We start from the raw sequence: 15,575 nt of genomic DNA on the forward strand, positions 1-15,575 counted from the left end.
CCTAACTCAAGGAGATTGCGACTGTATAGATGTCTTTAAATCAAACGACGCCTGCCAGTAGACAAGTATTACAGTCAGAACATGATGAAGGCATCTTAAACCTCTACGTACCATACTTTTGATAACAAAGTTTTCCCTGAATATGCACTGCTCAAATAATGCACAACACATTGTGGTGATAGTCCTTCAACCTGACAGCCATAATCTCCAGTGGCTTCTATGACCTCTCAGGATGGGGGCCAGAGATGTCTACAATTCCGGATCTGTCTTGCCTTGGTCACCGCAGGTTCTCATTCCCCCGGCTGGTTTTCGCAGTTTTTAAGTGGCTGATGAACTACTTTGCTGCAGCTCTTTTCGGTTTTCAATTCTCTGTCGAACTCAGGTAGAACAAGTCAGCCGGTAGCTGAACCGTCTGTTCCGTCCGGAGCCTCTGAAACGGATCTGCTGTGTGATGCAAACACTCTCCTGCCCTTACTCCCTCACTCCACTCTCTGGCTCTTTTATAAAGTTGACGGCCTGCGAGGGCATCATCTCACCTAATATGGTCATCAGAAGGGTGGGGGGCTTGGGTCCGCAAGGCCCCACCCTCACAGGCAGCTCTGATTGGTTTACTTTGTGTGGGGACTCCCTTGACCTGGATTGGTGACCTGTGGAAGTGTCTGGGAGTAACGGTATGTGCACTGCAAAAAGTAGGACACTTTCTTCAAACATCGTTGAGAAAATGTCACTTCATAAGAACTCAAAATGCCGCGGTACAAGTTATGTTATACTCTGAAAAAAACCCAGTGTGCATAACATGTATTCTTTAAATGAGGAAAGCTTTCTTTCAGAGTGGACAGCATCAAAAAACTTGTAGTATGAGTAAGTATGTACATATAATAAGTAAATAGGTATACATACGTACGTACGTAAGGATGAGCTGATGCAATATCATAGATATTACATACTTTCTTAAAGCTTTCTGGATAATGTTATACACACAATTCTGGGTCCAGTCACTTTATCTCAAAATGGGGAGGGGTAGTTCAATTTTGACGTGTCAACAATTTCTGGCTTGTTAAAATTCAATATTTTTTTGCAGTGTGTGTATCTGTGTGAGGGGGGGGGTGGGTGGTATGATAGAAAGATAAGGGGACAAGAAATAGGGAGAGGGGGGAGGGCGGGTGGGCCATAAAGGAGGTAGGGTTGGGGGGCAGGCTGGAAAACAAAGTGGGACGGAAGAGAAGAGAGAGATGAGAAACAGAGCAGATGGAGGGGAAAGCGGGTGTGTGTGTGTGTGTGTGTGTGTATGTGTGTGTGTGTGTGTGTGTGTGTGTGTGTGTGTGTGTGTGTGTGTGTGTGTGTGTGTGTGTGTGTGTGTATGTGTGTGTGTGCGTGTGTGTGTGTGTATGTGTGTGTGTGTGTGTGTGGGGGGGGGGGGGGGGGGGGGGTGGGTGGGTAGCTTTTGACAATTTCTTCTAAATTTGGACTTTTTCTGTCCCAGGCAGCCGAATGGACAGCCTGCCGAAACGCCATATGGGATCTATTACCCCTGTAACCCCCCCCCCCCCCAGATCCCAGCCTGCTATTCCTCTGTGAGAGTGTGTGAACAGTCAAAGCACGTCTGGTTACTCCAAATAATTACCCAATATTCTCTCTCTCTCTCTCTCTCTCTCTCTCTCTCTCTCTCTCTCTCTCTCTCTCTCTCTCTCTCTCTCTCTCTCTCTCTCTCTCTCTCTCTCTCTCTCTCTCCCCGCATATGGGCACAGTAAAGGAAGGGGGCGTGAGCAGAGAGACATGAGAGAGATAGAAAAAGAGATTAAAGAGTGCTAGATTTAAATGTGTAGAGAGGTGCTGCTAGATTAGACATGTATTGCAAAGTTTGTTTGTAGGAGATGCTGGTATATATCCGGGTCAGTCTAACTGAACACCCTCCCAATATAGGGTGGAGTGAGAACATCAAATCAAAGTACAAGACAAACTCAAAGAGTAAAAAACTGTTTTTGTGGGTTAAATGTATTGTTTAAAGTCTACAATTTCAGGGAGCAGTTGTGAGGGACCAGTTGTGTCAGTTCAAGTGTGGGTAGATCCCCCACAACACATAATTACACATACCTTGTTTCCAAAAGTACAAAAGCTCCAAAATCTGAACCCGCTGGGGTCAAATTCAGTCAAAAATGTACGGCAGAGAGTGTGGAATCAATGAATCGGAACAGAAAGCATTCCGGGGAAAAAAACAAAACAAAACAAAAAAAACCATTTAAAAGCTCGAAAATAACACTTGGGGGGGGAATTCAAATTGTTTCCCCCAGAATCTTTCTTCAACTCGTCTCCCCCCCCCCCCCCATTTTCTATTTGCTTATTCACAAAAAGGCTAATCCGTTTTTCCTAAACGCAGCCTGTCGAAAGACTGACTCACTTTAAGAGAAGTCGCTTCACAACGCGCAAAACGACGCAAAACAGCGCAACAGCATCGAGATTGCGCCTGTTGTGCTGTTTTACACTGTGTACACAATTTTACACACTACTGTGATAGTGATGAGTCATGGAAGTCTAAAAAAGAAAAAATATATATAAACATAACCCCGTAATATTATTCTTTGTTCAGGACATAAATGTCAATAAATAATAATAATAATAATAATAATAATAATAATAATAATAATCATAATAAATATAGCTGCAGGCAGCAATACAAAAGGTCAAGTTTAGTCGTGTCAGGTACGCTTTAGTTTTCGGGGTTTTATGAAACGCAGCACGAGTTACAATTTTCCGAGTTTACATTGAACGCTACATCAGCTCGTCCAGTCTGTCATCTGAACTACTACGCAAAGCAACCAGGTCTACACAGTGCAACTCTCCGAATGCGAATGAGCACCCAGAGACAAAGTCTGGAATTACATAACATCTGATGATGTCACAAAGCGCCCTTCTCCACAAACAAATCATGGTACGCCAACGTTCTTCAACTTCCAGTTAATTTGCAACATATTTTTCATTAATTGCTGTTACAAATGTAGATCGATGTGGATAAAACCTGCACCACATGTCTGAAACGTCCTGGTTTTAGCCCAAAAAATGCCAAGAAGATTCATAATAATAATAAAAATCTGAGCAATAATAAATAGGGTTCCCTATTCCTTGCGGGCCGGACCCTTAATAATAATAATAATAATAATAATAATAATAATAATAATAAAAACATTAGGAAATTAGAAAAAAAAGTGATATCAATTCAGAGCCACCACCATTCTATTTTGTAAGAGACAATCCAAATTTTGGGGAAATTTGCTTTTTATACAAGAAGATTAATGCCAATTTCGTCCTTGCGTGTCCAGTACTGAGATAGTGATGGACTGCATGCTAACCAGTGCTGAAAACCAAATAACAATTAAAGGTCATATGATATTGGTATAGTTAACTAAGATTAATCATTCGGCTGGTTCCAAATCAGCTCCGTACCATTTCACGATTATGAAGGGAAAAAAACCCTCAAACTAGCACATTCGAAATTAAAGTATATTTAGGGGTTTTTAGAATTATTGAACGTACATCGCACAAAGGGATAATATAGCATACAAATATGATAATTATTGCACATCTGGCAATGCTGATGCTTACTGTGTTAGCTCAGTGCAAGCTTGCAGGAGGAAACAACTAGCCAAGCCCCTGTGAAATTAGGGGAGATGCACCTTTCAGTATCTCCAAAACTGAGTTGAAGCAGCAGCTATATTCAGAACTATTTTTGGCGCACAACGCGAATATCGGGCATGATCAGGTATGAACTGCAATACAATCACGACCAGAACCGTCAGCAAAACTCGGCCGACTGAACTGGCCCCCAACCCCGAAGCGCTGATGTGTTTCATGTAGCTTACAGCTTATAGTCATTGCGCCCAGAAGATGGACAAATGGTTATGTGTTCAAAAGAAAAGTTCAGAATGTAGCTGCATTTAAAACAACTAAAAAACAATTACCATTTTTTTTTTTTTTTCACTCATTATAATTATAAAGACGCAAGATCCAACCCCGAGAATTAAACATTCGACAACCAGGTGCACCCCACATTAGAAATGGACCCACAACCTGAGTTTTGGATCAGGGCCCACCAGCTGAGAAGCACTGTCCTATACAGTATTTGCCTTATTATGTATTAGAATCAATGTTGCATTTGCGTTTTTTTATGTATTATACATGCATGTGAAAGATCGTGCACAAATTAAATCATGGAGACATTGTTATACTGGAAACCTTTGGGAGCAAAGTCATCACTTTGCACAGGCCTGACACTGTTTAGCTTGGGAGCCTTTTTCACAGCAGACCTGTTCTTCACAAATCGACACCCAACTTGACACGCTCACACTCACACTGTGTGGGAAACCCCTCCCTAGTTTCTGTCTTATATCGTTCTTCAATTGCAATGAAAGTTCGAGTGGTCTGTTCTCGTTCAGTGTTCATCGTCACGGTCAGATCATTTCTCTTAACGATTCTGTTGCTTGAGGTAAACCCTCTAGGATGTGTGTAGTGTGTGAGACTTCCACAGTAAGATACAAATACAGGAATCTCCACTTCATCCGATGCCTTGGTCAGTCCATGCTTGGCTGCAGTCTCTAATGACCCAGCACTCTCAGCTGCTGTAAACATGGAAGACTCTCTAAACATTACCTTATTAAGACACAAAACAGGAGGGAGGGAGGAAAGAGAGGCCAGGGGTGAACCGCCGTAGATTTCATTGTTTAATCTTTTCTGTCGCACACATCACCTAGCGAAACTATAACAGTTGGTTCAGATGCAAAAGTATCAAGTATGGATTTTCTTGGAAGGGCCAAGAATGAATGTCTATGGTTAGTGGTGGGCTGATGTAGACATGATACAAACATGATACAGACATGATACAAACACACACTCCAGATGTGTGTTTTAACCAAATCATATTTTATTTTTGCAGCCTTATGTAATGTAAAGGCAATGTAACAGTCAGATTTCAGTGCAGAAAATAATGAAATATGGCAAACAAACGAGGAGGGCTTTCATGTCCCGTGTCCAGAATATGATTTGATTTCAAATTTTGATTGTGAAAAACATTCTTTTAATTTTCCTCATTAGAACACACTCTCCAAGTACTTCAAGTGATTCTTCAAAGAGACCTTTTCTTGGCAGAAGTTGAAACCTCACTGAAATAGAGTGCAGAATGGAGTCTCAGTCAGTGCAAATCAGTCCATTTCTGGCTGCTATCTTTGAATTCAGTTTGGATGACTACTTCTTCAAAAATCTATACAAACGTTCTTTCTGGCATGGCGGAGGTGCAAGGCGGGCCGCTCTGCACCCGTGGATGATCGCTGTAGGTTGGCTGCCACCAGGTACAGGAGGTGGGCGTGCAAGAGCACGGTTGGGTCTGGGAGTGAGGGGATTCGCGTGGTTGCTCCCTGGCCTGCTGTGCCCCTGCATGGATCTGGTCGCAATTCACCCGTCTCTCCCAGTGCTAAAACTCATACTCAGTACATACACCACAGAATAGGCCTAGGGTTTGCAGGATGGGTGGTGTGCAAGCTATGTGGGCGGGGATGCAGTGGGCGGCTGCCATATTGCCAGTCACGCTCCTGCCCAAGCATGCTTCTCGTCCGTCCTGAAATTTTAATCCCACTCATATTAGCTTAGAACACATACACTCACACACCAATCCTACTCTGAACAATACTCCACCCGAGTGATTTGGGTTCGACTTGCCTGAAGGACTCACACCCCCAACCCCGCAATTTTAACTGCAATAGCCAACAGCACACTTTGAGCACTGGGGTTTTCTGGGGTGGTGGGTCGCTGGCAGGTTGGTGTGGGGGGCACGGGTGGCTGGAGGGCGGCCGGATGGGCCCCCCTGCCGGCTGGGCTGGAGTCCTGGCGGCTTGCACCTGGTGGCTTAAGGTGTGCTGCGACCTGGCGGGGCTGCCAAGAGCACCGCCAGGTGCCTTCCGGGGTCCCTGGGGGGGCTGTTGTGGGTGTGGGTGGGGCTGTCGGCCTTTTGCTCCTGCTGCGCGGCTTCTTTGTGGAGGGCACCCCAGGTGCTGGGGGTGGTGGAGGGTCCGTATATCTGGCGGCCTGCTGGCATCGGGGGGGGGGCACTATCATCCAGGTGCCCCGCGCTGAGCACACTCTGCTACGTGGATGGGAACTCAGCGCTCACGCCAGGTGGGGTATCTGGTTGGCAGCGGTGGGGCGGGCCTTGCCCTTACGCGGGGTGTGGGTGGGCATGGGGGTCCCATGGCTCGCCTGCGGGGTGGGCGGTTCGGGCGGGGTGTCGGTCTGTCGGCGAGGGGCTGGGATCTGGGCCTTTGCTTGCAGCTGTGTCTTGTGCCTGCACCTGGGGGTGGGTTGTATGTGTGCACCCCTGGGGTGTGGGTCTCCTCGTGCTCCCTGGGACTGGGTTATGCTCCTCCAGTCTTCTGTGGCCGCAGGGCAGGGTGCTCGAGGCTTTCCTGCAGCCGTAGGGTGTCTATGCGGCTGCAGCGCTTGGGGCTTCGATGCCCTTTCTGCTGCCACAACATAATACCGACTGTGTACACCAGAACCAATTGGGATAAGTCATGTACACTCACCAGTGGACACCTTGCGCACGCACGCACGCACGCACGCCTGTTTTGAGTGCACCCCAGCACACTCCTGGTTGCATTCCTCTCCTTTCCTCTTTCATTTACTGCCATAACTATGACAGGAAGAGGCACGTGACCAGTTGTAGTTCTAGTTTTCCTGGACCTTATTAACTGTTTTTCAATACATGTTCTATGATTATTTGTCTCCACCGTGGTGATTCTCCTCCTCTTGGAATAGTGATCAGTTCTTTATAGACCCAAATATGATAAATAGTTCTGCAAAGAGGGGGGTTGGTGGTGGTTCGCTATTACCAAAAGCTGTGCTCTTGTCATTCTACAGGTCATCCACAGGACAGAGTTATTGTAGCAGTTCTTGATGATTTAAGAATTAATAAAGAGTTGTATTGCGGGTTTAGAACTTGAACTCCACTTGCAGACTAACTCTGTCCAAGATGCAGTAGCATACAAATACTCTTTGTTGTATGCCCAGCATGCTGACAGCACATGTTAAAAAAATAAAAAAATAAAAAATGAAACACAATTACAAACTGCGACACGGTGACCGTCCCATCACGAACGTCCCACACTTCATGACATCGTTCAGTTAAGAAAAAAAAACAAGTAAAGTCAAATGAAATAGAGGGATCATCAGATCTGAATGAAAATCTTAAAATTATTATAGGGGCAGGACTAAATAGCTAAGGACACATTTTGATCCAGAGGCTAGACCAGTGGAGAACCACTGATTGCGGACACGCCTCACGTCTGGTGGGCCAGAATACGAGGTTCCCCATACTTGGTTTAGACAGATCCCTGGGTGATGAAGTCAATGCAGAAGTGCTCCGAACTGCAGCTCAGATAGATAATGGCCGCTTGGTGCTGGCTCCAGAAAACTTCTGATACCTCAATATACTGGAAGTTAAATATGAGTCAATATTCCCCCCCGCCGCAAGACTCAAGATCTTCTTCTTCTTATTATGGGTCGATGGGCTATGATTTTGACCACCGTTGTTCCATAAAGAGGATTAAGGCCTACAGATACCGTATATTTGACCGGGTGATGTCATAGATGTAACACTTTACATCCATTTTGTTTTATAGTGTATGGGCAATAATTACAGTGGGGCAAAAAAGTATTTAGTCAGCCACCAATTGTGCAAGTTCTCCCACTTAAAAAGATGAGAGAGGCCTGTAATTTTCATCATAGGTTCACTTCAACTATGAGAGACAGAATGGGGGGAAAAAATCCAGGATTTTTAATGAATTAATTGGTAAATTTCTCGGTAAAATAAGTATTTGGTCACCTACAAACAAGCAAGATTTCTGGCTTTCACAGACCTGTAACTTTTTCTTTAAGAGGCTCCTCTGTCCTCCACTCGTTACCTGTGTTAATGGCACCTGTTTGAACTCGTTATCAGTATAAAAGACACCTGTGCACAACCTCAAACAGTCACACTCCAAACTCCACTATGGCCAAGGCCAAAGAGCTGTCAAAGGACACCAGAAACAAAATTGTAGACCTGCACCAGGCTGGGGAGACTGAATCTGCAATAGGTAAGCAGCTTGTTGTGAAGAAATCAACTGTGGGAGCAATTATTAGAAAATGGAAGACATACAAGACCACTGATAATCTCCCTCGATCTGCGGCTCCACGCAGGATCTCACCCCGTGGGGTCAAAATGATCACAAGAACGGTGAGCAAACATCCCAGAACCACACGGGGGGACCTAGTGAATGACCTGCAGAGAGATGGGACCAAAGTAACAAAGGCTACCATCAGTAACACACTACGCCGCCAGGGACTCAAATCCTGCAGTGCCAGACGTGTCCCCCTGCTTAAGCCAGTACATGTCCAGGCCCGTCTGAAGTTTGCTAGAGAGCATTTGGATGATCCAGAAGAGGATTGGGAGAATGTCATATGGTCAGATGAAACCAAAATATAACTTTTTGGTAAAAACTGAACTTGTCGTGTTTGGAGGAGAAAGAAAGCTGAGTTGCATCCAAAGAACACCATACCTACTGTGAAGCATGGGGGTGGAAACATCATGCTTTGGGGATGTTTTTCTGCAAAGGGACCAGGACGACTGATCCGTGTAAAGGAAAGAATGAATGGGGCCATGTATCGTGAGATTTTGAGTGAAAACCTCCTTCCATCAGCAAGGGCATTGAAGATGAAACGTGGCTGGGTCTTTCAGCATGACAATGATCCCAAACACACCGCCCGGGCAACGAAGGAGTGGCTTCGTAAGAAGCATTTCAAGGTCCTGGAGTGGCCTAGCCAGTCTCCAGATCTCAACCCCATAGAAAATCTTTGGAGTGAGTTGAAAGTCTGTGTTGCCCAGCGACAGCCCCAAAACATCACTGCTCTAGAGGAGACCTGCATGGAGGAATGGGCCAGAATACCAGCAACAGTGTGTGAAAACCTTGTGAAGACTTACAGAAAACGTTTGACCTCTGTCATTGCAAACAAAGGGTATATAACAAAGTATTGAGATTAACTTTTGTTATTGACCAAATACTTATTTTCCACCATAATTTGCAAATAAATTCTTCTGATTTTCTGGATTTTTTTTTTCCCCCTCATTTTATCTCTCATAGTTGAGGTATACCTATGATGAAAATAACAGGCCTCTCTCATCTTTTTAAGTGGGAGAACTTGCACAATTGGTGGCTGACAAAATACTTTTTTGCCCCACTGTATTTATTCAAGATTGCCATTGCCGTTGCAGATTAAATCTGTCTGTGGATGCAATGGCAACACAGAGTGGTTTGCAGACACAGAAACACAGAAGCAGCGGTCCCATGTCAGAAGGTGGAGAACTGGGAATCAAGAAAAAAAAATCAACTCGTCCATCACAGAGAACCAGCTGGTCCCCTGGACCAGCAGGGGAACAATTGTTAAGAGTTTTGAGTGGGCACAAGATTATAGAAGTGCTATATAAGATGCACTTTATTTACCATTTTGGGCGGGCGGGCGGGCGGGCAGGGTGGGGTTGAAGTACTAGAGACTGGATTCCAGCAGCATATTGACTCAGGATGGCCTTTAATATAAAGTCTGAAGCAAGTCTGAGGCTAACCCTGGAAATCTTTAATGATTATCAAACATAAAAGGAGACAAATCATGGCAGGTTTTATTTAATTTTTTTTAAAACTGGCACTGTTCTGGTGTCTGGTCTTTACTGGGCTTTCAGCCCTGTTGGTCTGGTGTTTGACTTGCCCCCTTGTACGTTTTGGACTTCCACTTCGACTGACTCGCCTCGGCTTAGACCATTTTCATTTTAATAAGGCTGCCACCTCCATCTTGTTAAAATGGTATACGCTGAGTTCCAACTCAGCGTAGGAAGAAAATTAAAAAAAAAAAAAAAAAGGTATCTTGACACTTTCATCCTACCATTATTGACGCTAGCTAGTGGTGCTGGTGAGAATTTGCTTTGTCTATCACCTGTTGCCATGGCGTTCACAATACATTACATTCAGTCACAGTATGCCTCCATTGTTCCTGTCAGGAGAAAACCTGAGTAGATCATAGGTATTGATAGAGAGATACAGACATTTTTCGAGACAACTTCCAAATAAAAAACTCCCACTGTGATACAGTCTTGCCCTGGTATTGAGTTATCACAGAAATTAAACTTGAACTCGATGACCTTGAGTGTAGTATACTATATAGGCAGATGCAAAAGGGCAGTTTTAATGCAAGGAAATATACAGAGAAAATTCTGCGTGATGTGCATGATGTTAACTCTGCACAGAACTGAAGTGAAGAAGGCCAATTTTAACATTTAATCCATAAAACAAACATAGTTTTTATATTTTAGCTACTATTCAAACAATTACTGGTAACTATTTTAGTTTTACTAGTCAAAAGATTCACGTTGTTACTAGTATTTATTTCAACGTTACTAGCCACTATCAATTGGGTACTAGTACTTATTTGTTAGGGAGTAGTGTCTTTTCCCATTTATTTTAAATTAAACTATCAAGACGTTTTGACTACAAATTTCTCATGATGGTTAATACATTGCTAGCCGTAAAACAAAAAAAAAATGTACTAGTAACAACAGGAAAAGGCACTAGTCACTAATAAATAAGTACTAGTATTCTATTAATAGTGACTATTAAAATAGATACTAGTAATAATCATAATAGATACTAGTCGGAGGCAAATATTTAATATCTGAAACACGGAGCCCCACAGGACTCAATGACAAAATTATCCAAAGTGTTACGAGTAACATTGCAAGTTTTACTGGTAACAATGGAATAGTTACTAGTATCTAATAAATAAGAACTAGTACCTTTTGAATAGTAAAGCAAAAATAGTTACCAGTAACTGTTGGAACAGCAACTAGTAACTAAAATATAAGTAATCGTAATTTAAGTTTGTAGTTCGTCCTATGAATTAAATGTCAAAACAGCTTGCCATACATGCCTTCTCCATTGTCGTGATCATATACTGCATGGTTTTAAAGACTTCTAACTTTCCTGTTATGTTTTGACAGCGTTTCGCTGAGTGGAAACACACGCCAGGAAGGGCTGGTATTAAGGATGAGAGTCAGTAGACAGTGGGAGGAGATGGCAAGCAGAAGAGGGGAGAAACGTCTGGTCTGAAGGTTATGTTATAAACCAAACTCAGGTTTTAGGACTTGAGGGCCACAGATCTATCTTCCTGCTTAGGCAAGAACCTGGTGCAGCCCATGCAAATCCCGCTGTCATCTCGCACGCACGCACGCACGCACGCACATACGCACACTATCAGACAAATCAAGTCTGAGATTCAAACAAATACACGATGCGGAGAGTGAATCTGCCAACAGCCTTCTCAAAAGCAAGCTGCTTTCAATTGGTTTCATCATCTGGAAATATCAAACACTAGTTTTCTTGTGATGAGTATACCGTCATCTTATCACAATAAGATAACGCATTTAAAATTCCATGTGGTCATTTCTCCAGCCTGTTATCAAACTTTATTTTTTCTCGTGGTCGCAACTTAACTATTGCTGTAAAAAAAAGTGCACTTTTTTCCGAGATTTCAACTTCATAGGCTGCATGTCCTGACAGATTGACTATGTCACAAAGAATATTGTCACGACTAGAAAGCCACACATCACTTAATTGTGATGACTTTGAAAATTGTTTTAAATGAACATTTATAACAATTATTTATAACAATTGGGCAAGTTTCCTCTTGATGCATCGTCTAATCCAACTATTAGATTTAGCCGATGTAAAAAACAAATAAAACACATTCCACGCAACCACCTTCAATAAAATGAATAAAAAGAAAATCGCTTCCGTACAAAACCCTTGCATTAAAAAAATTATAAATTAAAAAAAAAACCTACAACTGTTAAGAATGGATCTTTTAGAACATTGTTGGGTGTTTGCATCACTACGACTCTTTATGACACTGATTGCTCATTCCTCTTTAAACATTGTGTGTGTGTGTGTGTGTGTGTGTGGGGGGGGGTCTTTATTTCAGTTTTATTGTGGCATTTTCATCCAACATGGTGACTTGAGGTGAGATCCATTAAAGTTCAATTGACCCAGAGATATTAAGATTAATTTTGCACCACACAAGCTGAGGCACCATCATTAATAAAACATTCTGGCAGTATGTTAACTAATATTTTTGTTCATTGAAATAGTCTGGTTCATTGTCAAAAACAAATCTGTGAAACTAGCTTCATCCACGGGTGTTTTTTTAAAATATACAGTAAACAAAATCGGACAACTCTCCGGAATACCCATTGTGTTAAATAAAGCCTTAATTCCAAATTGTGCAACCATTGATGTGACGTCAGCTCTGCAGTACCACCACAGGAAAGTGATGGTACCATCTGCTTCCATAAAGAACTTTAAATAAACAAACTTTTGCCAGATGACAAATATAATGTCATACACCCACTTTATTATTAGACAGTGAATATCCACCTTTTAGTGTGATAACCATTCAAGGGCCAGTAAACTAGAAAACTGCGATCGCCCCTTTATAAACATAGGGAATGAATTCCGGAGCAAATGAGTCAATGAAAGAAATAATGAAGAAAAAATGTTGAAAAAGTAAACAAAATAAAAATCAACTCTTCTACAAACATAATCTTAGTATTAAGACAGTTTGGTAACCTGGCTGTGCAGTACTGCAGCTATAAAGCGACTCATTTCTTACATTTCCAACAGTACCCTTGTCCTGAAGGGGAGGTCTGTTTGTCAACAATACACTTTGAAGAAAAGCCTTTAGGAACAGTGAACCATCTGATCAAAGTCATTTTTTTGGACTTCAAAGCGATGACAAATCAAAATCCAAAAATCCCTTTGATGAGAGAAATGCTTACGCTAATATTAGCAGGTATTAAGTAGCGTCTATTTTGCCTTCCTAATACCTCTGTTTATTGCCAACAGATCTTAACTAAGTTGGCCTTTGCAATAGTGTTGACAGAATTGCTTCATATGCCCTGCTCGTCTAATGGCATCAATGATTAGTCGACGGTTAAAAAAACAAAACAAAACAAAACACCCCCATAACAGATCAACCCTAAAGCCGACCGAGAAAAACCTCGACTCCAGTACTCGATTTGACAAACCCACTTGTGTACGCCTTTCTGTCGGATATCGGTCCTTATCTGATGGACAGGCTGGTAGAAAAAAAACAAAAGATTTTATGGACAGAGGTCACTGAATGGACTGACTAAATTGATATCTGTTGTGAGGGACTGGGGGAGAAACTAATTAGACAAACAAATTCAAAACTATTTAGTAGTGCTGAATCTCAGGGGAGCCTAGCAAATCATCAGTTGAAGCAGTTTATAGTGTTTGTGTGTGGCTGCAGAGGTAGGTAACAAAAAAACGTTATTTGGCAGTGGACAGACAGACTTTTGCCTTCTCTCTATCAAACCTTGAGGAGGGAAATAAAAAAAAAGAAAAGCTACAAAACGACAGTTTTCACTTATCAGAAATAGACCCCTTTTCCTACCCAGCCATAGCTGTAAGTAAATTGCCAATTAACTGATGCTTGCTTTATGAATTTGGTCGCAATAGTTAAAAAAAAAAAAAAAAAGAAAAAAAAAGTTAAAAAAAATTGTTTTATTGAAATAAACGAAAATGAAAAAAATATATATTCCCCGCAATGGTGAAATCATTTTCCTAGTGCTTTCTGGACATAATCAAACTGCTAAAATAGAAATCCTACTTCTTTCAAAAATGTTCCAGGCAATAACCCTGAAGAAAAAAACAAACAAAAAAAACAAACAAAAAAAAATAACAATCATCCTGCGTTCATTCCAGCCGCGTTCGGCCACTTTTGCTCCACGGAACAAACTATACCATGTGAATATCACACAATGGAGCTGACCTGCGTCTTCTACGCGAAAGGGAGTTCCCGCTCTTGTCAACGAGACGGCTAGCTGCCAACTCGTTTCAGGGCGGAGCGAGGAACTAGCGGAGCGCAGGCGATCTTGCCCGTCGTCAACTCCTGGGCTGGCACAAACGGTCCCTCTTCCAGGATTTCAGATGTAGTCGTCGTCCACTGGCTCGCCGGGCGTGTCGCAGTGATGGAGAAAGAGAACCACCACCCGCTGAAACACCCCCCTCCTGCTCTGTCGTCGCTCAGAGATCTCCTCCCCGATCGTCTCCATGCAGATGTCTGCCGAGAGCTGGCCTTTACGCCGTGGGGCGTATATGGTGGCTGTCGGCAAGAAGAGTGGGGGAGGAGAGGGGGGGGGGGGGCAGACACGGTTCCTTTATCAGTTGGTCATTTCTTGTCTACTATCCATCACTCTCAATGGCCTTCAACAAGCGTTAGCCCTTGCTTGAATGTCAACATATCAGATAAGTAATCTGACGCGTTTAAAAAGGTGGGCATTCCGCTGGGATTGTCCCCACTTACTGCTCTCGTCGTCCTCAAAGTCATAGCGGGCGTAGCTGTTGGGATCGGCTGTTCTCAGAGTCCTCAACCAAGGGAAGTCTGTTATCATGCAGTAGGGGGCGCCGTCCACCACTCCTGAGAGAGAAAGGCCCAGGAAATGTTATTCAAGACATCAACATTCAACAGTCAGCTTTTAACATTTAAATCAGCTTTGCGACTAACTGACAGTTTTGACACACGCTCGCAGGCATGCTTCCTGAATTGTGTCAACAGAAAACGCATAAATCTTGGAACGATGTTATCTATTTGTACTGTAGTTGGAGTGAAACAGGGAATTGCTAAATTGCTCAACCCGGTATTTACATAAACTATTTCTATAATTCTAATACTATACTCTTTGTTTTTCATATCAGGAGGGAAAAGTAACGACAACTACTCTCATTACAGTACCAGAGTACATTTTTCGCCTGTAATGGTACATTAATGAGTATACATTTATAGTTGCTAATTATACTTCTCACTTGAGTTAATTTAGTACTATTGTAAAGTTATGTCCTTTTTTAGTTTCAGTTTTTCAGAGAACACTTACAGTGCAGACATGGTGGATGACATCATTGAGGATCTTTATGTAACTTATGTGCCAACTCTTCCCACTGATGGTTTTGTACTTAAGCACCAAAGAAAAATTGCCTCCTTCACCAATGCGACAGTTGTCAGCATGGTATTTCAGTATAATGACGACAATAAATGTATGTGCAAAATAAAGTGAATTGAATTGAAGTTATTTATGATGATATGATGTAAATATTATGAATTGCATTCTGGGATTTATTATGCAAATACTGTCAAACAATAAGTGTTCTGGCACAAATTAACACAGATTATACTGAAAGGCATTTTCTTTTTTTTCTTTTTTAAATCTTGTTTATTTTTCATGTTAACCTTAAGGCTTGTAAAGCTATTTTTTTCTAAATTATGTGAAATATCTGTCAAATTTTAGTTTTACTTCACTTTTATTTATATAGCTTTTCTTATTATATTTACAAGTTATTGACCTATCTGGATAAATATTTGTTGAAAAAATAAAATACTCTATATGACATTATTTATAGTTGTGCTTCCTAATGTAGGCCTAACGTTTGGACTTA

At 42.2% G+C, this 15,575-nt stretch overlaps 1 protein-coding gene across 1 annotated transcript in view; it reads right to left on the reverse strand.

Annotated features, from left to right (window-relative positions):
- Positions 1-12,474: 12,474 nt before the first annotated feature.
- Positions 12,475-15,575, reverse strand: part of fbxo38 (F-box protein 38) — a gene marked incomplete at its 5' end in the record, with an annotated part of 48,211 nt that continues 45,110 nt past the window's right edge. The window contains 2 exons of the mRNA XM_080007675.1: positions 12,475-14,247; positions 14,449-14,562. Of these exons, the coding sequence (XP_079863801.1) occupies positions 14,069-14,247; positions 14,449-14,562 (293 nt within the window). The 3' untranslated portion in view covers positions 12,475-14,068. The remainder of the gene's footprint in view (positions 14,248-14,448; positions 14,563-15,575) is intronic.

The sequence above is a fragment of the Zeus faber genome (assembly GCF_960531495.2).
Source record: "Zeus faber genome assembly, chromosome: 10".
NCBI classification, from domain to species: domain Eukaryota; kingdom Metazoa; phylum Chordata; class Actinopteri; order Zeiformes; family Zeidae; genus Zeus; species Zeus faber.